We start from the raw sequence: 23156 nt of genomic DNA, 5'->3' as shown, positions 1-23156 counted from the left end.
CGAACAGGGATGAGAGAGGCTTGTGATCGGTTTCCAGCTCAAATTTGAGGCCAAAGAGGCACTGATGCATTTTCTTTACCCCGAACACACACGCTAATGCCTCTTTCTCAATCATGCTGTAGGCCCTCTCGGCCTTAGACAAGCTCCTGGAAGCCTAGGCGACAGGTTGCAACTTCCCCGCAACGTTAGCTTGTTGTAATACACACCCAACTCCGTACGACGACACTTCACATGCTAGCACAAGTCTTTTACACGGGTTATACAATACAAGCAGCTTGTTGGAGCATAAATTTTTCTGGCTTTCTCAAAAGCCATTACTTGTTTTTTTCCCCATACCCAGTTCTCACCTTTGCGCAATAACGCATGTAGGGGCTCTAAAAGGGGGCTTAACCCCGGTAGGAAGTTACCAAAATAGTTGAGGAGTCCCAAGAACGACCGCAGCTCTGTGACGTTCTGTGGCCTGGGCACGTTCCTGATAGCCTCTGTCTTGGCGTCTGTGGGCCTAATGCCGTCCGCCGCGATCGTTCTCCCCAAAAACTCCACTTCTGTTGCCATGAAGTCGCATTTCGACCTCTTCAGCCGCAGACCTACACGATCCAGTCGTTGGAGGACCTTCTCCAGGTTTTGTAGGTGCTCGATGGTGTCCCGACCCGTGACCAATATGTCGTCCTGAAAGACCACCGTGTGTGGTACCGACTTGAGTAGGCTCTCCATGTTTCTCTGGAAGACCGCTGCAGCCGACCAAATTCCAAACGGGCATCTGTTGTAGATGAACAGTCTCTTACGTGTGTTGATGCAGGTAAGGCCCTTCAAAGACTCCTCCAACTCCTGCGTCATGTAGGCCAAAGTCAGGTCGAGCTTGGTGAATGTCTTGCCTCAAATAGGTCGTCTGCCTTAGGTAGTGGGTATTGGTCCTGTAGCGAGAAACGATTAATAGTTACTTTATAATTGCCGCAAATCCTGACCGTGCCATCACATTTGAGTACTGGAACAATCGGGCTGGCCCATTCGCTGAATTCCGCTGGGGAGATGATGCCCTTGCATTGCAGCCTGTCCAGCTCGATTTCCACTCTCTCCCTCATCAGGTGAGGTACCGCTCGCGCCTTGTGGTGAATAGGTCGTGCCAATGGGACCAAGTGGATCCGCACCTTCGCCCCAGAAAAGTTTCCAATGCCTGGCTCAAAAAGGGAAGGAAATTTGTTGAGAACCTGGGTACATGAGGCCTCATCGACATGTGATAGCGCTCGGATGTCATCCCAGTTCCAGCTGATTTTGCCCAGCCAGCTCCTTCCAAGCAGTGTGGGGCCATCGCCCGGGACAATCCAGAGTGGCAGTTTGTGCACCGTGCCCTCGTAGATGACCTTTACCATGGCACTGCCCAGGACAGTGATAAGCTCTTTGGTGTATGTTCTCAGTTTCGTGTGGATGGGGCTCAGGGCTGGTCTGAATGCCTTGTTGCACCACAGTCTCTCAAACATCTTTTTACTCATGATGGATTGGCTAGCGCCAGTGTCCAGTTCCATGGCTACAGGTAAGCCATTCAATTTTATGTTTAGCATTATAGGTGGACATTTCGTCGAAAATGTGTGCACCCCGTGTACTTCAGCATCTGCCTCCTCTCTCTGAGGCTCGAAATTGTTTTGGTCCACCATGGACCGATCTTCCTCTGCCACGTGGTGGTTAGCAGGTTTTGCAGAGCTTGCAGCTCGTTTGCAAGCTCGTTGGAGGTGCCCCATTGTTCCACAGCTCTTGCAAACATACCCTTTGAAGCGGCATGAATAGGCTGAATGGAAGCTTCCACAATGCCAACAAGGTGTGAATTGCCTTGCATTCATCCTTTGTTGGGGACTCTGAGTCATCTGGGTCACCTGAGGCCTGCTGGCAGTTGCAGACTCGTGGGTTCTGCCCATTTCTACTCGCAAACACAGTTCCAGTTAATTTATGAACATTGTTAGCACTTGTGTGCTGAGAGATTTGTTTGGTGTTATCACTGGTGGACATAAACACCTGTGCTATCGCAATGGCCTTACTGAGGGTCGGTGTCTCTACAGTCAAAAGTTTTCATAGGATGGTCTCGTGGCCAATGCCCAGTACAAAAAAGTCTCTGAGCATTTGCTCCAGGTAGCCATCAAACTCACATTGTCCTGCAAGTCGCCTTAGTTCGGCGACGTAGCTCGCCACTTCCTGACCTTCAGATCGCTGGCACGTGTAGAACCGATATCTCGCCATCAGCACGCTCTCTCTCGGGTAAAGATGCTCCTGAACCAGTGTACACAGCTCCTCATACGACTTATCTGTGGGTTTCACCGGAACCAGAAGATTCTTCATGAGGCTGTAGGTCGGTGCCCCGCAGACTGTGAGGAGGACCGCTCTCCTTTTTGCAGCGCTTCCTTCTCCGTCCAGCTCGTTGGCTACAAAGTAATGGTCTAGCCGTTCGACATAGGCTTCCCAGTCCTCACCCTCCGAGAACTTCTCCAGGATGCCCACAGTTTGCTGCATCTTTGCATTAGATTCGTATTCTCGTCGCCAGTTATTGTGTTCCTAACACAGATGAGGCTGCACACAGGGAGTTTAAAGTAACAGTGACCTCAGTCTTTAATAAGACACGCCAGAGTGAGGAAGAGGCCTTAGGGGCCGGCTTATATACAGTGCTCCCAAGGGATGCTGGGACCCCTTGGGACTTCAGGGGATGCGCTCCCTGGTGGCGGAACATGGGAGTGCATGCTTTACAGGTACACAACACCTATGATATGATGATGATGTTACCTTCCCGACAGGACATTAGTGAACCAGTTGGGTTTTTACGTCAACCGACAACTTCACAAACACTTTTACTGAAACCAGATTTTAATTTTCAAATTCACTTCAAGGCAGCCACGGCTAGCTTTGAACTCACGTTCTCAACAATGTGAGACAAAGTAAGCGATAGAATCGAGACGTGGTATACAATCTTTCGCGCGCGCAGTGTCGTGTGCTCAGGGAGCCTTTGCAAAATTGATTCTCATTTTGCTTTGTAAAGCATAAAATGAATGTGTCGGCTGATTGGTAACGGGCAGGACCCAGTTTCGTTCGAAGGAATGTTTCATGTGAGTTAAACCCACAAGAGATAGAGACTGAGGGATAAACTTTCACCTTCATTATCTGCGCTTATCTCGGCTGTTTTCGGTGGAGAAAACGCGCGTCGAAAGTTTCCCCCCTTTTTGAAAGGTACCGCCCATATCTCGAAACGCCCGTCGGGAGAAAATCGCCAGGGCGTGAGTTTGGCCTCAATGGAAGCTCGTCCAGGTGGCCGAGGGAACCGCCCTGTGAAAGCAGCTGAAACAGGGTGGTAGGTGAGCACTTTGAGAAGAAAGGCAAGTTCAAGGTTCTTCATTTATTTATTTTTTAATTGTAAAACAGCGATTAGCTTTAAAACTTTCTTGGGAATGTTTTTTAACTTTTTTTTTCCAAGTGAAAATATTTTTTTTTGTTTCCCCCCCCTCCCTAGGCCCAATCACAGCCTGGGAGTAAATTTTTAAAAACATTTTAAGAACCGCCCGTTTCACTTAGTTTCGCTTTTAACCGCCGAGAATGCTGGTGCAAGATCCATTTTCTCGCCAGCCGATTATTTTTAAACTTAATTGTGGACATTTTCGCCAGCGTTACTTGCAAAACGTTAGCGGTTGTTCTCGGCGGGTAACCGGGCTTTGAGGGGCTCTCGGGGAAAGTCTAGCCCTAAAAGAGTTCAACTGTGAGAACAGTTTGCACAACCAAGGCTTGTATTCCCCTAAGTTTCAAAAAGGAGTTAGATGTAGTCCTTACTACTCGGGGGATCAAGGGGTATGGCGAGAAAGCAGGAAGGGGGTACTGAGGTTGCATGTTCAGCCATGAACTCATTGAATGGTGGGTGCAGGCTCGAAGGGCCGAATGGCCTACTCCTGCACCTATTTTCTATGTTTCTAAGTTTCTTATGTTCTTATTTTCTTAACCGATAAGAGAATAAGGGGTTATGGGGAGCGGGCAGGGAAACATACAAACGTAGAAAATAGGAGCAGGAGTAGGCCATTCGGCCCTTCGAGTCTGCACCACCACCAAAGTTTTGGTCACCTTTCTTAAGAAAGGATATACTAGCTTTGGAGGGGGTACAGAGACGATTCACTAGGCTGATTCCGGAGATGGGGGGGTTACCTTATGCTTGTGGTTACAGGTCATATCTAGTTACAGTCATGTATAGCATGGTAAGATACAGTTATATACAGTAGTGTGAGATACATGACAGGGGTGACCTAATTGAGGTGTTTAAGATTAAAGGAGTTGATAGGGGTGGATATAGAGAGAGACTATTTTTCTCTGGTGGGGTTAGTCCAGAATAAGGGGGCGTCATCTTAAAATTAGAGCCAGGCCGTTCAGGGGTGATGTCAGGAAGCACTTCTTCACACAAAGGGCCGTGGGAATCTGGAACTCGCTCCCCACCCCAAAGCTGTCGAGGTTGGGGGTTCAAATGAAAAGACTCTAATCAATCGATTTTTGTTGGGCAAGGGTATTAAGGGTTATGGGATCAAAGCGGATCGACGGAGTTAAGATATAGATCAGCCAGAATCTAACTGAACGAAGGAACAAGGCTCGAGGGGCCGAAAGGCCTCCTCCTGTTGTGCGGGATCGCTGAAGATCAACCAGGAGCAGGAACCCTGGCTAAGGCTGGTTACAAGCCGTCCCACCTAACAGCTCACCTGAGATCATCTAACCCAGTCCGGTAATTGAACCTGCGACCTTTCACTCAGTGCGCCAGTGCAGCCTTCGACCGCCTGAGGAAAAGAGTGTTCGAAGACCAGGCCCTCAAATCTGCCACCAAGCTCATGGTCTACAGGGCTGTAGTAATACCCACCCTCCTGTATGGCTCAGAGACATGGACCATGTACAGTAGACACCTCAAGACGCTGGAGAAATACCACCAACGATGTCTCACCAAGATCCTGCAAATCCCCTGGGAGGACAGACATACCAACGTTAGCGTCCTCAACCAGGCCAACATCCCCAGCATCGAAGCACTGACCACACTCAATCAGCTCCACTGGGCAGGCCACATTGTCCACATGCCCGACACGAGACTCCCAAAGCGAGAGTTCTACTCGGAGCTCCTTCATGGCAAACAAGCCAAAGGTGGGCAGAGGAAATATTACAGGGACACCCTCAAAGCCTCCCTGATAAAGTGCAAAATCCCCCACCGACACCTGGGAGTCCCTGGCCAAAGACCAGTCCGCCCTAAGTGGAGGAAGTGCATCCGGGAGGGCGCTGAGCACCTCGAGTCTCGTCGCCGAGAGCGTGCAGAAACCAAGTGCAGGCAGCGGAAGGAGCGTGCGGCAAACCAGTCCCACCCTCCCCTTCCCTCAACCACTGTCTGTCCCACCTGTGACAGGGACTGTGGCTCTCGTATTGGACTGTTCAGCCACCTCAGGGCTCATGCTAAGAGTGGAAGCAAGTCTTCCTCGATTCCGAGGGACTGCCGATGATGATGATGGAAGGGCCGGGAAGATTTCATTCTCAAAGTGTTCCGATTGGCAAAAAGACTTAAGGCATGAGAGGCCGCTGCTTGCGATGTACTCCTTGGCACACGACGGAGAGACCTCGATGAACATGGAGTCTTGACGGGTCTCACCGAGGGTCTTTGCCCTCCCCCCCCAACCCACCCCCAACTCCGTCTACAGCCAGATATCGGAGCTGCAGTCGCCGCCAGGGTAGCGAACTTCGTGGGCAAGGGCCGGCCCGTCGGGCTCCTTCCCAAAGTCCACCAGAAAGTTTTCGTTGACGATCAAGCCGCCCTTTTCTGAGTCCACGTCAACCTGCAGCAACACCGACCCGTGCCTGCAACAGAAAGGAGAGGTCACCACACAGAGCTGAAAATCCTTTACCCGTTCCACCTTCCCTTTTCCCTTCAAAAGGGGGGAATTGGGACAGGAAAAATTGGCTGGGTGATAAACATAAGAAATAGGAGCAGGAGTCAGCCATGCAGCCCCTGCTCCCCCATTTAATAAGATCCTGGCTGATCTGATCATGGACTCAGCTCCACTTCCCCGCCCGCTCTCCATAACCCTTCTACTCCCTTATCGCTCAAAAATCTGTCTATCTCCCCCTTAAATATATTCAATGTCCCGGCCCCCACAGCTCTCTGGGGCAGAGAATTCCACAGATTTACAACCCTCTGAGAGAAGATATTCCTCCTCATCTCCGCCTTAAATGGGCGGCCCAAGGGTGATGGCTCTTTCAAAGGGCCGTCACGGGCACGATGGGCCGAACAGCCTTTTCAATGTGCCCTGTGATTCTGATTGACTTTTTAAAAAATATTTATTGATTGATGGGATGTGGGCGTTGCTGGCAAGGCCGGCATTTATTGCCCATCCCTAATTGCCCCTCGAGAAGGTGGTGGTGAGCCGCCTTCTTGAACCGCTGCAGTCCGTGTGGTGAAGGTGTTCCCACAGTGCTGTTGGGTCGATGCCACATGGCCCTTCCTGTTTTTTTAAATTCTCATCATAGTTTGTCGCAGCGGTTTTGAAAGAGCAGCTAAGAGTCAACCAAGTGGCTCTGGAGTCACACATAAAGAAAGTCTTGGATTTATATAGCGCCTTTCGCGACCACCGGACATCTCAAAGCGCTTTACAGCCAATGAAGTACTTTTGGAATGCAATCTCTGTTGTTAATGTGGGAAACGCGGCAGCCAATTTGCGCACAGCAAGCTCCCACACACAGCAATGTGATAATGACCGGATAATCTGTTTTTTTTTGTCATGTTGATTGTGGGATAAATATTGGCCCTGGGACACCGGGGATTATCCCCTGCTCTTCTTCAAAATAATGCCGCGGGATCATTTACATTCACCTGAGCAGAAGGGGCCTCGGTTTAACATCTCATTCGAAATCAGACAGTGCGGCACTCCCTCAGTACAGCCCCTCCGACAGTGCGGCGCTCCCTCAGCACTGCCCCTCCGACAGTGCGGCACTCTCTCAGTACTGCCCCTCCGACAGTGCGGCGTTCCCTCAGCACTGCTCCTCCGGCAGTGCGGCGCTCCCTCAGTACTGCCCCTCCGGCAGTGCGGCGCTCCTTCAGTACTGCCCGTCCAACAGTGCGGCGCTCCCTCATACTGCCCCTCCGACAGTGCGGCACTCTCTCAGTACTGCCCCTCCGACAGTGCGGCGTTCCCTCAGCACTGCTCCTCCGGCAGTGCGGCGCTCCCTCAGTACTGCCCCTCCGGCAGTGCGGCGCTCCTTCAGTACTGCCCCTCCGGCATTGCGGCGCTCCCTCAGTACTGCCCCTCCGACAGTGCGGCGCTCCCTCAGTACTGCCCCTCCAACAGTGCGGCGCCCCCTCAGTACTGCCCCTCCGACAGTGCAGCGTTCCCTCAGTACTGCCTCTCCGACAGTGCGGCGCTCCCTCAGCACTGCCCCTCCGACAATGCGGCGCTCCCTCAGCACTGCCCCTCCGACAGTGCGGCGCCCCCTCAGCACTGCCCCTCCGACAGTGCGGCGCTCCCTCAGCACTGCCCCTCCGACAGTGCGGCGCCCCCTCAGCACTGCACTGGAATGTCAGCCTAGATTTTTGTGCTCAAGTCCCAAGAGTGGGACTTGAACCCACAACCTTCTGACTGAGAGGCGAGGGTGCTGCCATTGAGCCACAGCTGACACCCAGGCTAGAACGCGTAAGGATGGCAGATTTCCTTTCCGCAAGGACATTAGTGAACCAGTTGTTTTTTTTACAGAAATCCAGTAGTTTCATAGTCACCATTACTGATATTTTGAAATTTCAGATTTATTCAATCAACCGAATTTAAATTCCTCAGCTACCGTGGTGGAATTTGAGCTCAAGTCTCCGGATCATTAATCCGGGCCTCTGGATCACTGGTCCAGTACACCTCGTTGACGATTTACTTGATAATACTCAACTTACTTGATAATATCTGGGTAGAATTGCTTGTCCCATCCACTGTACAGGGAGGTAGTAACATACAAGCGTTTCCCATCCAAACTCAATTGGATCATCTGAGGGCCTCCATAAATCCTCGTCCCCTGTTTCAAGGTGAAAAAGTATTTTCAGAATGGCAGGCAGTGACTAGTGGGGTACCGCAGGGTTCAGTGCTGGGACCCCAGCTATTTACAATATACATTAATGATTTGGACGAAGGAATTAAGTGTAATATCTCCAAGTTTGCAGATGACTCTAAGCTGGGTGGCGGTGTGAGCTGCGAGGAGGATGCTAAGAGGCTGCAGGGTGACTTGGACAGGTTAGGTGAGTGGGCAAATGCATGGCAGATGCAGTATAATGTGGATAAATGTGAGGTTATCCACTTTGGTGGCAAAAAAAGGAAGGCAGAATATTATCTGAATGGCGACAGATTAGGAAAAGGGGAGGTGCAACAAGACCTGGGTGTCATGGTACATCAATCATGGAAAGTTGGCATGCAGGTACAGCAGGCAGTGAAGAAGGCAAATGGCATGTTGGTCTTCATAGCGAGAGGATTTGAGTATCGGAGCAGGGAGGTCTTGCTGCAGTTGTACAGGGCCTTGGTGAGGCCACACCTTGAGTATTGTGTACAGTTTTGGTCTCCTAATCTGAGGAAGGACATTCTTGCTATTGAGGGAGTGCAGCGAAGGTTCACCAGACTGATTCCCGGGATGGCAGGACTGACATATGAAGAAAGACTGGATCGACTTGGCTTATATTCACTGGAATTTAGAAAAATGAGAGGGGATCTCATAGAAACATATAAAATTCTGCGGGATTGGACAGGTTAGATGCAGGAAGAATGTTACCGATGTTGGGGAAGTCCAGAACCAGGGGTCACAGTCTAAGGATAAGGGGTAAGCCATTTAGGACCGAGATGAGGAGAAACTTCTTCACTCAGAGAGTTGTGAACCTGTGGAATTCTCTACCACAGGAAGTTGTTGGGGCCAGTTCGTTAGATATATTCAAAAGTGAGTTAGATGTGGCCCTTACGGCTAAAGGGATCAAGGGGTATGGAGAGAAAGCAGGAATGGGGTACTGAAGTTGCATGATCAGCCATGATCATATTGAATGGTGGTGCAGGCTCAAAGGGCCGAATGGCCTACTCCTGCACCTATTTTCTATGTTTCTAGTGAGGGTGGAGCAAAGCTTTATTAATGCTCAAATATGCGAGTATAAAGTTAGGTTCCATTGATTCAGTAGATGAGTGCACTGCATGGTCGAGTAAAAGAAAGAAAGAATTTGCCTTTCTATAGCGTCTTTCTCCATCTCAGGATATCCTAAAGCGCTTCACCGCCAATGAAGCACTTTTTTTGAACAAAAGACTATTAGAGCACAAGAAATTGGAGTAGGCCATTCGGCCCCTCGAGCCTGCTCCACCATTCAATAAAGTCATGGCTGACCTGAAGTGTGGTCACTGTTGTAATGTTGGGGAAACGCGGCAGCTCAATTTGCGCACAGCAAGCTCCCACAAACAGCAATGTGACAGTGGACCAAATCGTCTTTTTTTTAGTGATGTTGATTAAGGGACAAATAATCCCCCAGGGGGAGAACTCCCCCCCCCCCCCCCACCCCCCGCCCCACACCATCTCTTCTTCCAATAGCGGCCGTGGGATCTTTCACGTCCACCCGAGAGAGCAGACAGGGCCCTCGGGTTCAACGGCCCTTCCGAAGGACGGCGCCTCCGACACTGTTTATACTGGTCGTTTATCACATCGCTGTGTGTGGGAGCTTGCTGTGCGCAAATTGGCTGCCGCGATTCCCACATTGCGACAGCGACTACACTTCAAAAAAAAAGTACTTCGTTGGCTGTAAAGCCCTTCGGCGGGGGGTGTTTCTGAGGTGGGGCAAGGCGCTATATAAATTCAGTGAGCCCCGCTGGGATGCGCCCGCTCGTGTGCACGCCGGGTGCGATCAAAGTTTCTGCCGGCAGTCGTTGTCTGGGCTCGTACGGGAGGCAGTGCCGTTTGGAGGAGGTCAGCCAGCACCCGTTGGAGCCAGCACCTTCAGAAGAGATTCAAGAATACTCCTTACTTTAACTATGCGGGGCTCAGGCTGACTCTTGAGTTCCTTGTCCTCCAGGACCTTCACCGATCCACCCTTCAAAATGCACCCTCCGATAAACACCTAGAAGCAAAATTTTAATTAGTCCTGCCCCCACATATCGTAAAAAGTATATAAACTCCAGCTCTGGTTCGGCCACAGCTGGAGTACTGCGTGCAGTTCTGGTCACCGCATTACAGGAAGGACGTGATTGCACTGGAGAGGGTGCAGAGGAGATTTACCAGGAGGTGCAACGAGACCTGGGTGTCATGGTCCATCAGTCATTGAAGGTAGGCATACAGGTACAGCAGGCGGTGAAGAAGGCAAATGGTATGTTGGCCTTCATAGCGAGGGGGATTTGAGTACAGGAACAGGGAGGTCTTACTGCAGTTGTACAGGGCCTTGGTGAGACCACATCTGGAATATTGTGTTCAGTTTTGGTCTCCTAATCTGAGAAAGGACGTTCTTGCTATTGAGAGAGTGCAGCGAAGGTTCACCAGACTGATTCCCGGGATGGCAGGACTGACATATGAAGAAAGACTGGATCGACTAGACTTATACTCACTGGAATTTAGAAGAATGAGAGGGGATCTCAAGAAACATATAAAATTCTGACGGGATTGGACAGGTTAGATGCAGGAAGAATGTTCCCGATGTTGGGGAAGTCCAGAACCAGGGGACACAGTCTAAGAATAAGGGGTAATCCATATAGGACCGAGATGAGGAGAAACTTTTTCACCCAGAGAATTGTGAACCTGTGGAGTTGTTGTTGAGTCCAGTTCGTTGGACATATTCAAAAGGGAGTTAGATATGGCCCTTACGACTAAAGGGATCGGGGGTATGGAGAGAAAGCAGGAATGGGGTACTGAAGTTGCATGATCAGCCATTATCATATTGAATGGTGGTGCAGGCTCAAAGGGCCGAATGGCCTACTCCTGCACCTATTTTCTATGTTTCTATGTTGCCGGGAGTGGAGAATTTTAGCCACAAGGACAGATTGGATAGGCTGGGGTTGTTTTCCTTGGAACAGAGGAGGCTTGAGGGGAGACCTCAGTGAGGTGCATAAAATTATGAGGGGCCTGGATAGAGTGGATAGAAAAGGCCTATTTCCCTTAGCAGAGAGCTGTGGAAGCTGGGACATTGAATAAATTTAAGACAGAGACAGACAGTTTCTTAAACGATCAGAGAATAAGGGATTATGGGGAGCGGGCAGGGAAGTGGACCTGAGTCCATGATCAGATCAGCCATGATCGTAGATGTTATGTATGTTAACTGGGTTTTACCTGCCACCAGAGGGCGCGACTGTCGGAGTCCTAATGGTCACTGGCAGACACCTAATGGTCACTGGCAGACACCTAATGGTCACTGGCAGACACGTGCAAGCCGTGTATATAATGTTGACAGCCATGTTAAATCCTCACTTTGAGAATAAATAAACTGGAGTAAGGTCACGCCTGAACTCGCTCACCGTACTTAGCCTCGTGGAGTTATTCGATACTTAACAGTATTAAATGGTGGAGCAGGCTCGAGGGGCCGCATGGCCTACTCCTGCTCCTATTTCTTATGCTCTTATGAGCGGCCAACAACCAGGAGGCATAAATTTAAAGTAATTGGTAGAAGATTTAGAGGGGATTTGAGGAGAAATTTCTTCACCCAAAGGGTGGTGGGGATCTGGAACTCACTGCCTGAAAGGATGGTAGAGGCAGAAACCCTCACCACAGTGGTGATGGACGGGCGGGACTCGGTGCAAGTTAGGACACGGGGCAACAGAGTTTTATATGAGCTGAAGTTTATGGAGGGTGGGATGCTGGCCAGGGGAGGGTTGGAACAGTTGGGTCCAGAGGTAACAAAGGCCCGGGGCACTGAACACACAGGAGAGTACAAATTATTGTGTATGCCATCATCATCATAGGCAGTCCCTCGGAATCGAGGAAGACTTGCTTCCACTCTTAGCCTGAGTCCTTGGGTGGGAGAACAGTCCAATACGAGAGCCACAGTCCCTGTCACAGGTGGGACAGACAGTGGTTGAGGGAAGGGGACGCTGGGACTGGTTTGCCACACGCTCCTTCCGCTGCCTGCGCTTGGTTTCTGCACGCTCTCGGCGACGAGACTCGAGGTGCTCAGCGCCCTCCCGGATGCACTTCCTCCACTTAGGGCGGACTGGTCTTTGGGCCAGGGACTCCCAGGTGTCGGTGGGGATGTTGCACTTTATCAGGGAGGCTTTGAGGGTGGTCCCTTGTAACATTTCCTCTGCCCGCCTTTGGCCCGTTTGCCGTGGACGAGTTCCAAGTTGAGAGCTTGCTTTGGGAGTCTCGTGTCGGGGGCATGCGGACAATGTGGCCCTGCCCAGCGGAGCTGGTCGAGTGTGGTCAGTGCTTCGATGCTGGGGATGTTGGCCTGGTCGAGGACGCCAACGTTGGTGCGTCTGTCCTCCCAGGGAATTGGCAGGATCTTGCGGAGACATTGCTGGTGGTATTTCTCCAGCGACTTGAGGTGTCTCCTGTACATGGTCCACACCTCAAGTCTCTGAGCCATAAAGGAGGGCGGGTATTACTACGGCCCTGTAGACCATGAGCTGTGTATGTAGGCACTCTGTTATTGACTCCACGAGGCAGGGCTATGGCACTTGAACTGTACAGACTGTAGTCCTTTATTGCAGCTCCGAGAGTGAGGACACTAAGAGGTGAGCTCCCTTTTATACTGGGTTACCTGCAGTGTGCAGGTGACCCTTAGGTCTCCAGCAGCAGCACCCTCTTGTGTACAGGTAAGGTATATACAGGGTGAAGGTACATTCAGGTCTAGTGTTCAGTACATCATTACATCATTGGCATGCAATGTTTCCTAATTTCACTCCTGAAAGATCTAGCTCTAATTTTTAACCGATGCCCTCTAGTCCTCGACTCACCACAACCAGCGGGAATCATTTCTCCGGATCAGTTCCCCTTCAGATTTGCCCGCCTGACCATCCCATTGTTGGACAAACCATGTGAGCAGCCCTTACCTGTCCGACCAGTTTGGGATTCCTGGTGTCCGTGATATCGTACTGCCGAATGTCGCCGTGGATCCAGTTGCTGAAGTACAGGAAGCGATCATCCAGGGAGATGAGGATGTCGGTGATCAGACCTGAATGGGAGGCAGGGTCGCGTGTCAAGCTTGGCGGCTGTTGACCGGACCCGCACTGACAGGATCACCGGGGTCAGCGTCACGTCAGTTATCCTGGCGGGCTCCCACCTGCGATTCCGCGCGCACGAGGAATCCCGGCCCATGAACGGGCTGGGCAAAGAATAAGGAGGGGGGCGGAATTCTGTCGCGTCCCGTTTGGGGGCGGTTACATCTGGGAGGAAGTTCCGCCCCACTCGCTAAATTTGACCCCCCCCCCCCCCGCCCCCGCCGAAAGGAAATGGAGCACAAAATAACGCCTGGCAAACGAGCCAGATTTCTACGGCCTCAATCCCTACTGCTAAAGCAGTTTCTCTGGCAGGGTCGGTGGGGTCTTTCCGGGGGGGCTCCGCGGACGGGTTGAGAGCTGGGCGCGGCGCTACGCACTGATCTGCGTAGCGCCGCCATGTAGAGACATAGAAACATGGAAATTTACGGCGCAGAGGGAGGCCATTCCGGCCCATTGTGTCCGCGCCGGCCGACAAAGAGCCGCACGGCCCTCGGTCAGCAGCCCTGAAGGTTATGTGTAAACCTACGAACAATGAACAATGGCGGAAAGGCAAAGAGCACCCGGCCCAACCAGTCCGCCTCACACAACTGCGACACCCCTTACACTGAAACATTCTACACTCCACCCCAACCGGAGCCATGGGATCTCCTGGGAGAGGCAAAAACCAGATAAAAAACCCAGGCCAGTTTAGGGAGAAAAGAAATCTGGGAAAATTCCTCTCCGACCCGTCCAGGCGATCGACACTAGTCCAGGAGATCACCCTGGCCGTATTCGATTCCCTGCAGTACTGACCGTTATATCTGCGCCGTCCAACCAAAGGTCATCCAGTCTAATCCCAATTACCAGCTCTAGGTCCGTAACCCTGCAGGTTACTGCACTTTAAGTGCCCATCCAACCATCTCTTGAAAGTGGTGAGGGTTTCTGCATCCACCACTCTTCCAGGCAGCGAGTTCCAGATCCCCACAACCCTCTGCGTAAAGAAGCCCCTCCTCTAAACCTTCCACCAACCACCTTAAACCAATGTCCCCTCGTAATAGCCCCCTCCACCAACGGCAATAGACCCTTACTATCCACTACGTCCAGGCCCCTCAATATTTTGTGCACCTCCACGAGGTCTCCTCTCAACCTCCTCTGTAGGAGGGGCTCGCTCCTTCATTAAAGGGATGGGCCCAAGCTGTAAACTCTTCAGTCGAGAAATGGTCCTCCCTGGACCACCGGGGTTGCGGGGGCTGGGGGCAGTGGGAGGGAGGGGTGGGGGGGGGGGGGTGTTGCCGTGCCAACAGCCCGGCGCTCGAGCAGAGAGCGCCGGGCTGACTGATTGTGGCACGGACCCCGCACGTTGAAAGTGCCATCGGGGTGTAACAAAACAATTCTGGTTCACGTCCCCTGAAGCTGTCACTGGCATCGCCCTGTGTGGCTTTGGAGGGGGCGGGGGGGGGGGGGGGGAGGTGGGGCGATGCCCAGTTTAGGGTGATGACGTCATCATCGCCAGCGAAGCGGGTCGCTGTGCGGGTGGTTAGCGGCGACGCCCCCGGGCGAAAAGCCGTCGCCGTTCCCGACGGGAGCCGTATGCGACCCAGGATTTCTCGGCCTCAATCCCGAGCGCTGAAGCAGTGTTTCTCGAACTGGGGTCCCCGGACCCCCCCCCCCCCCACCCCCGGGGTCGCCAGAGAGTTTCCAGGGGCCTCCGCGACCAGAGGTAATTTCAAGCCTGCTCCTCTTCATAAAACCGACGCCGTTCGAGTCCTCGCGAATTGATCTCCACGGCCGGGCCCGTTATCGTCACAGAGGCCCAAGGCTCCACGCTCATTTTGCAACCAGCGCTCACCGCCCCCTTGCCGACCGAGCCGACTTCTCTCCCTGGCACTGCCACCCTATACCGCCATCCTGACGCGTGATAGGAGCGCACCTGAAACACAGGCCCGAACGGGTTCAATCCCCACAGTTGCAGCCGCAACCGAACATGCAGTCCTGTATGGCTCAGAGACATGGACCATATACCGTGGACACCTCAAATCGCTGGAGAAATACCACCAACGAGGTCTCCGCAAGATCCTGCAAATCTCCTGGGAGGACGGACGCACCAACGTTAGCGTCCTCGACCAGGCCAACATCCCCAGCATCGAAGCACTGACCACATTCGATCAGCTCCGCTGGGCAGGGCCACATTGTCCGCATGCCCCCGACACGAGACTCCCAAAGCAAGCGCTCTACTCAGAACTCCTACACGGCAAGCGAGCTCCAGGTGGGCAGAGGAAATGTTACAAGGGACACCCTCAAAGCCTCCCTGATAAAGTGCAACATCCCCACCGACACCTGGGAGTCCCTGGCCCAAAGACCAGTCCGCCCTAAGTGGAGGAAGTGCATCCGGGAGGGCGCTGAGCACCTCGAGTCTCGTTGCCGAGAGCGTGCAGAAACCAAGTGCAGGCAGCGGAAGGAGCGTGCGGCAAACCAGTCCCACCCTCCCCTTCCCTCAACCACTGTCTGTCCCACCTGTGACAGAGACTGTAATTCCCATATTGGACTGTTCAGCCACCTGAGAACTCACTTTTAGTGTGGAAGCAAGTTTTCCTCGATTCCGAGGGACTGTCTATGATGATGATGGCAGAGTGTGGCGGAGTGTCAGGCTTCCAGCAGCATGGGCATGGGAGCTCATGCCCGCACTCACCCTGGCCAGCCCGCTGACGGCTTTACAAATTGTCCAGCGCTAAGTGGCCAGTAGTGGCCATCTGTTGCTGCAGAGTGCCCTGAATTGGTATGAAAAGCAGGCACAACCATCTCACTGATATCTGTAAGTAAATACCTTTTAAAAGAAAGACTTGCATTTATATAGCGCCTTTCACAATCACCGTACGTCTCAAAGCACCTTACAGCCAATGAAGTACTTTTGGAGTGCGGTCACTGTTGTAATGTGGGAAACGCGGCAGCTCAATTTGCGCACAGCAAGCTCCCACACACAGCAATGTGATAATGACTCAGATCATCTGTTTTTTGTGATGTTGATTGAGGGATAAATACTGGGCCCAGGACACCGGGGAGAACTCCCCCTGCTCTTCTTCTAAACAGTGGCCGTGGGAACTTATACATCCACCCGAGAGGGCAGACGAGGCTTCGGTTTAACATCTCATCCGAAAGACGGCATCTCTGACAGTGCAGCGTTCCCTCAGTACTGCCCCTCCGACAGTGCGGCGCTCCCTCAGTACCGCCCCTCCGACAGTGCGGCGCTCCCTCAGTACCGCCCCTCCGACAGTGCGGCGCTCCCTCAGTACCGCCCCTCCGACAGTGCGGCGCTCCCTCAGCACCGCCCCTCTGACAGTGCGGCGCTCCCTCAGCACCGCCCCTCCACAGTGCGGCGCTCCCTCAGCACCGCCCCTCCGACAGTGCGCCGCTCCCTCAGCACTGCACCGGAGTGTCAGCCTAGATTTTTTTTTGTGCTCAAGTCCCTGGAGTGGGACTTGAACCCACAACCTTCCTAATCAGACGAGAGTACGACCCACTGAGCCATGGCTGACACTTTCTTCAAAGCATTATTAAAACACTCTCTACATGCAGCATTTTCGAGTATTATAATTTAGATGGGGGGGTCCGTGATTCCTAATCCATTTAAAAAAGGGGTCGTTCAACCAAAAGGTTTGAGAAGCACTGGTCTGAGGCAGTTCCCGCACTAATTTTCAAGGGGCTAGTTGCTGCACGGTCAGACGAAGGTATTTGGGCCTGTGGAGGCCTGGTGGCGGTAAGGCAAAACGTAATGCGCCACATCACTCTGTCGTTGCCGTTTTCTTAGAATCCACCTGCCCACACCTGGGTGCAGCTGGGTCCACTTCTATTCATTCTCAGGATGTGCCCCCTCTCTGTCTCTGCAACCCCCTCCAACCCTCCGCAATCTCTGCGCTCCTCCAATTCTGGCCTCTTGGGGAAAGAGCGGGTGAGCGGGACAACCTGGATCACTTCGAACCAGCCAACGCAGGCACGATGGGCCGAATGGCCTCCTTCTGTGCTGTACCATTCTATGATCTACACTGCTCAGTTAATATCAAAACTGTTGCCATGACGAAAAGGGGCAAGTTATCTCCTATATTTTGACCGATGTTGGCTCCCGGTCCGCCAACACCTCGATTATAAAATTTTCGCCCTTGTGTTCAAATTACTCCATCTCCTCGCTCCCTTCCTCTCTAACCTCCTCCAGCCCCTACAGCTCTCTCTATCTCGGTAACGTCCTCCAGCCCCTACACCCCTCCCAATCTCTGTAACCTCCTCCAGCCCCTACACCCCTCCCTATCTCTGTAACCTCCTCCAGCCCCTACATCCCCTCCCTATCTCTGTAACCTCCTCCAGCTCCTACATCCCCTCCCTATCTCTGTAACCTCCTCCAGCCCCTACATCCCCTCCCTATCTCTGTAACCTCCTCCAGCCCCTACACCCCTCCCTATCTCTGTAACCTCCAGCCCCTACACCCCTCCCTATCTCTGTAACCTCCTCCAGCCCCTCCACCCCCTCCATATCTCTGATCTCTGTAACCTCCTCCAGCCCCACAACCCTCCGCGATCTCTGCGCTCCTCTAATTCTACCCTCCTGAGCATCCCTGATTATAATCGTTTCACCATTGGCGGCCGTGCCTTCAGCTGCCTGGGCCCTAAGCTCTGGAACTCCCTCCCTAAACCTCTCCGCCTCTCTCTCCTCCTTTAAGACGCTCCTTAAAACTGACCTCTTTGATCAAGCTTTTGGTCGCCTGTCCGTAATATCTCCTTATGCAGCTCGGTGTCAAGATATTGTTTGATAACTGCTCCTGTAAAGCGCCTTGGGATGTTTTGCTACGTTGTTGTTTATGAGTCAACCACGTTGGCATGGGTCAGGACAGCAGATTACCTTCCCTACAAGGCATCAATGAAAATTACATTTTTCTTTCCCCCCCCGCATCATCATCATAGGTGGTCCCTTGAACGAGGATGACTTGCTTCTACGAGAGTTCACAGATGTTTCAATGAAGGACCCGATGTTCCAGTCCTGAACTCCAATTGAGGGGGTGGAAGATGCCTGTGGGTGGATTTTTTTAACGTGGGGTGACCGTTGCACACCAGCCACCACACGGGCTTGACAGAGCGAGGTCTTGGTCCAGGGGCAAGGGTCAACCAGGACGCCTGGAGACCAGCTCTGCTGCGCGGACCTAGTGCGCCCACACATATCGCACAGTGTGGGCCGTGTTACAGTAACAGACCAGCTCGAATACTTTGTACTTACCTGGCATCTCCGGCAAAACCCAGCCTTCAACTTTCTTACTTGGGACAGTAATAACTTTCTCCGCGGCCCAGTCCCCTTTCTGTGGAAGGAGAAGAACAGTGTTACAGAAAGCATTGTTTTACCGAAAGATCAGCTCAGTAATGGGGAAATTCTCCAAGCTCTGATTTCCTCCCACACCTATCTCCTGCCAATGGACTGCATCGGTATTTTGGACATAAGGTATATGGTGTATGGCACTCCCTACAAAGCCCCGAAACCTTGCAAACCCCCGACACAACCCAGACACCTTACAACAAGGGCAAGTCCAACCACCTCCCTGTGACATGGGGATCACCTTGGGCCAGAAACTTAACTGGACCAGCCACGTAAATACTGTCGCTACAAGAGCATAATATGTCCTTACTATACAGTACAAATGCACACAAGGCCCATACTTGAGAGAAGGTCACTCTGTGACCAGTAACATTTATTAGCCAGCACTGAAGTGATGAAGGTGGGCGGAGTTTCCCCTTTTATACCTGAAAGTCCAGGTTAGGAGTGTCTCCCACAAGTTCACCACCTAGTGGTCAGTGTTCTCACGGTGTACAACTTAGATCAGTTTATACATGGATTACAATGACAGTTGAATACATGACAGAGCAGGTCAGAGACTGGGTATTCTGCAGCGAGTGACTCATCTCCTGACTCCCCAAAGCCTTTCCACCATCTGCAAGTCAGGAGACTGGTGGAATACTCTCCACTTGCCTGTATGAGTTGCAGCTCCAACAACACTCGAGAAGCTCGACACCATCCAGGACAAAGCAGCCCCGCTTGATCGGCACGCTACCCACCACCTTCAACACTCACTCCCTCCACCACCGGTGCACCGTGGCTGCAGTGTGTACCATCTACAAGATGCACCGCGGCAACTCGCCAAGGCTTCTTCGGCAGCACCTCCCAAACCCGCGACCTCTACCCGCCTAGAAGGACAAGGGCAGCAGGAGCATGGGAACACCACCCCCTCCACGTTCCCCTCCGAGTTACACACACCATCCCGACTTGGAAATATATCGGCCGTTCCTTCATCGTCGCTGGGCTGGGTCACAATCCTGGAACTCCCTCCCTAATAGCACTGTGGGAGCACCTTCACCACACGGACTGCAGCGGTTCAAGAAGGCGGCTCACCACCACCTTCTCAAGGGGCGATTAGGGACGGGCAATGCCAGCGATGCCCAGGGAATGATTTATAAAAAAGACCTGCTCACAGATCAACTCCTCCCTCTGTTGGCCTCCAGAATCAGCCCAAAAGCGTAGCAGTGAGAGACCAGTTGCTCTCCAATATTCATTCCATTGGGGATGGGCAATAAATGCTAGGCGATGCCCGCATCCCGTGAATGACCTATCCCATCCACTTGGCAGATTTCCGACATGTCCCAGACAACTTAAAGCGCGGGATCACTCGCTCAGACCTCGGGGTTGCTTGCCGATCCAAACACCACTGCCAGAGGCGCGGAACCCGTGCCCCACCGCACCGCACTCCCTCTCGCGTCTGCCTGACATACCTCCGTCTTGTAGAAGCGGAAGACGGAGCTGTTCAGGGCACAGCCGACCAGCCCCTCCGTGGCGGCAGGGTCGTGGAGGAAGCGGATCTCCAGCGGGATCATCCCGTCCTTGCCGAGGTCGATGGTCTGCACCCGAGTGTGCTCGGCCCAATCCCAAACGTGCAGGCACTGCCCGTAGTGTCCTTGGAAAAAAGCATCCCAATTGTGAAGACCTTTGGAGTTCATTAATGGCACCTTTCACAACCAACGGACGTCCCCAAAGCACTTTACAGCCAATGAAATGCTTTTGAAGTGCAGTCACTGTTGTAATGTGGGGAAAGCGGCAACTCAGTTGCGCACAGCAAGCTCCCACAAACACCAATGTGATAATGACCCGGATCACCTGTTTTTGTTCTGTTGATAGAGGGATAAATATTGGGCCCAGGACACCGGGGAGAACTCCCCCTGCTCTTCTTCCAATAGTGGCCCCGGGATCTTTTACGTCCACCTGAGAGAGCAGACGTGGCCTCGGTTTAAGGTTCCATCTGAAAGATGGCACCTCCGACAGTGCAGCGCTCCCTCAGTGCTGCCCCTCCAACAGTGCGGCGCTCCCTCAGTGCTGCCGCTCCAACAGTGCGGCGCTCCCTCAGTACTGCCCCTCCGACAATGCGGCGCTCCCTCAGTACTGCCGCTCCGACAGTGCGGCGCTCCCTCTCCGACAGTGCAGCGCTCCCTCAGTACTGCCCCTCCGACAGTGCAGCGCTCCCTCAGTACTGCCCCTCCGACAGTGCGGCACTCCCTCAGTACTGCCCCTTCGACAGTGCGGCGCTCCCTCTCCGACAGTGCGGCGCTCCCTCAGTACTGCCCCTCCGACAATGCGGCGCTCCCTCAGTACTGCCCCTCCGACAGTGCGGCGCTCCCTCAGTTCTGCCGCTCCAACAGTGCGGTGCTCCCTCAGTACCGCCCCTCCGACAGTGCGCCGCTCCCTCAGTACTGCCCCTTCGACAGTGCGGCACTCCCTCAGTACTGCCCCTTCGACAGTGCGGCGCTCCCTCAGTACTGCCCCTCCGACATTGCAGTACTCACTCAGTACTGCCCCTCCGACAGTGCAGCGCTCCCTCAGTACTGCCCCTCCGACATTGCAGTACTCACTCAGTACTGCAATGGGAGTGTCAGCCTAGATTAAGTGCTCGAGCCTCTGGAGTAGGACAGGAACCCACAATCTTCCGACCCAGAAGCGAGAGATCAACCCACTGAGCCACAGCTGATACATAAATGTCAAATTAATTTCAATGTAGATAAGTGACAGATGATGCATTTTGGTAGGATGAATAAGGAGGCTGCATACTCGTTGAACACAAGAACAAATAGGAATAGGAGTAAGCCCGATGGCCCCTCGAGCCTGCTCCGCCATTCAATGAGATCATGGCTGAACTTCGAACCTCAACTCCACTTTTCCGCCCGATCCCCATATTCTGTGATTCCCCTCGAATCCAAAAATCTATCGATCTCAGTCTTCAATATACCCCTTTATTACAAGAGGATTTGAGTACAAGAGTAAAGATGTCTTACAGCAATTATATAGAGACCACACCTGGTATTGCGCACAGTTACCTAAGGAAGGATATACTTGCCATCGAGGGAGTGCATCGATGGTTCACCAGACTGATTCCTGGGATGAGAGGATTGTCCTATGAGGAGAAATTGAGTAGACCAGGCCTTTCTTCCTTAGTATTTAGAAGAATGACCTCATTGAAACATACAAAATTCTTACAGGGTTTGGCAGGGAGGATGTTTCCCCCGGGCTGGGGAGTCTAGAACCAGGGGGTCACACAGTCTCAGGATAAGGGGTCGGCCATTTAGGACTGAGATGAGGAGGAATTTCTTCACTCAGAGGGGGGTGAATCTTTGGAATTCTCTGCCCCAGAGGGCTGTGGAGGCTCAGTCGTTGAGTATATTCAAGGCTGAGATCGATAGATTTTTGGATATTAAGGGAAATCAAGGGATATGGGGATCGGGCGGGAAAGTGGAGTTGAGGTCGAAGTTCATCCGTCAAAAGAGCCAGCGCAGACTCGATGAGCCGAATAGCCTCCCTCTGTGCTGTATGCTTCTGTGATTCTATGATTCTTCTATGTGATCTGACTGAATGGCAGCGCGGGCTCGAGGGGCCGAATGGCCGACTCCTGCTCCTAATTCTTATGTTCAACGGCTGAGCATCCACAGCCCTTTGGAACAAAGAATTCACAAATCAGCACTACAGGCCATTAAAAAAAATCAAAACCAAGCTCTGGGATTTAATTTCTGGTGGGATGGAATTGAAAGCTGAGATGTTATGTTAAACTTGTATGGAACCTTGGTTAGATCACACTTGCCGAGTACTGTGCACAGTTCTGGTTTCTATATTATAACAAGGATATTGAGGCACGGGAGAAGGTGCGGAATAAAGATCTGCATGGATGATACTAGACCTGAGAGGTTATAACTATCAGGGAAGGCCGTACAGACTGTGGTTCTTTTCTCTAAAAAAGAGAAGGCTGAGGGGGTGACCTATTCAAGGTCTTTAAGATTATGAAAGGGTCCGATAGGATAGATGTTGAGAAGATGTTTTCTCTTCTGGGCGAGACTAGAACCAATGGCCATCAATGTAAGATAGTCACTAATAAATCCAATTGGGAATTCAGGGGAAACTCAGGCAAAAACAGGAAAGCAGAATATTAGTATAGTATAATATTAGGCAGTCCCTCGTATCGTGGATGACTTGCTTCCACACCAAAAAGGGATGAGTTCACAGGTGTTTCAATGAGGGTCCTGGCATTCTAGGTCCCGAACTACATCCTGAAGGGTGGCAGATGCCTGTGGGTGGATTTTTTTTAACGTGGGGTGGCCGTTGCACACCAGCCACCACACGGGTTTGACAGAGCGAGGTCTTGATCCAGTGGCAAGGGTTAACCAGGACGACTGGAGACCCCTAGTGCGCACGCATGCTCGTACTACCCACAGATCGCAGTGTGGGCTGGCCCGTGCTGCCCCTTCGGTCCTCGTGGTGACAGATGCGGAAAAGGGGAGGTGCAACGAGACCTGGGTGTCATGGTACATCAATCATTGAAGGTTGGCATGCAGGTACAGCAGGCAGTGAAGAAGGCAAATGGCATGTTGGCCTTCATAGCGAGAGGATTTGAGTATAGGAGCAGGGAGGTCTTGCTGCAGTTGTACA

General features: G+C 52.4%; 1 protein-coding gene across 2 annotated transcripts in view; it reads right to left on the bottom strand.

Moving 5' to 3' along the window:
- Window positions 1-2570: 2570 nt before the first annotated feature.
- Window positions 2571-23156, bottom strand: part of selenbp1 (selenium binding protein 1) — a 45829-nt gene continuing 25243 nt past the window's right edge. For both annotated transcript variants that reach the window (XM_070868626.1, XM_070868627.1), the window contains 6 exons: window positions 19964-20145; window positions 18423-18501; window positions 13017-13138; window positions 10007-10099; window positions 7919-8037; window positions 2571-5841 (listed from right to left, as the gene is read on the bottom strand). In XM_070868626.1, coding sequence (XP_070724727.1) covers window positions 5679-5841; window positions 7919-8037; window positions 10007-10099; window positions 13017-13138; window positions 18423-18501; window positions 19964-20145 — 758 coding nt within the window. In that variant the 3' untranslated portion in view covers window positions 2571-5678. The remainder of the gene's footprint in view (window positions 5842-7918; window positions 8038-10006; window positions 10100-13016; window positions 13139-18422; window positions 18502-19963; window positions 20146-23156) is intronic.

Source organism: Pristiophorus japonicus, chromosome 30 (assembly GCF_044704955.1).
Source record: "Pristiophorus japonicus isolate sPriJap1 chromosome 30, sPriJap1.hap1, whole genome shotgun sequence".
NCBI lineage: Eukaryota > Metazoa > Chordata > Chondrichthyes > Pristiophoridae > Pristiophorus > Pristiophorus japonicus.
The sequence above is the reverse complement of the archived record's forward strand: the minus strand, read 5'-3'. Positions and strand labels throughout refer to the sequence as shown.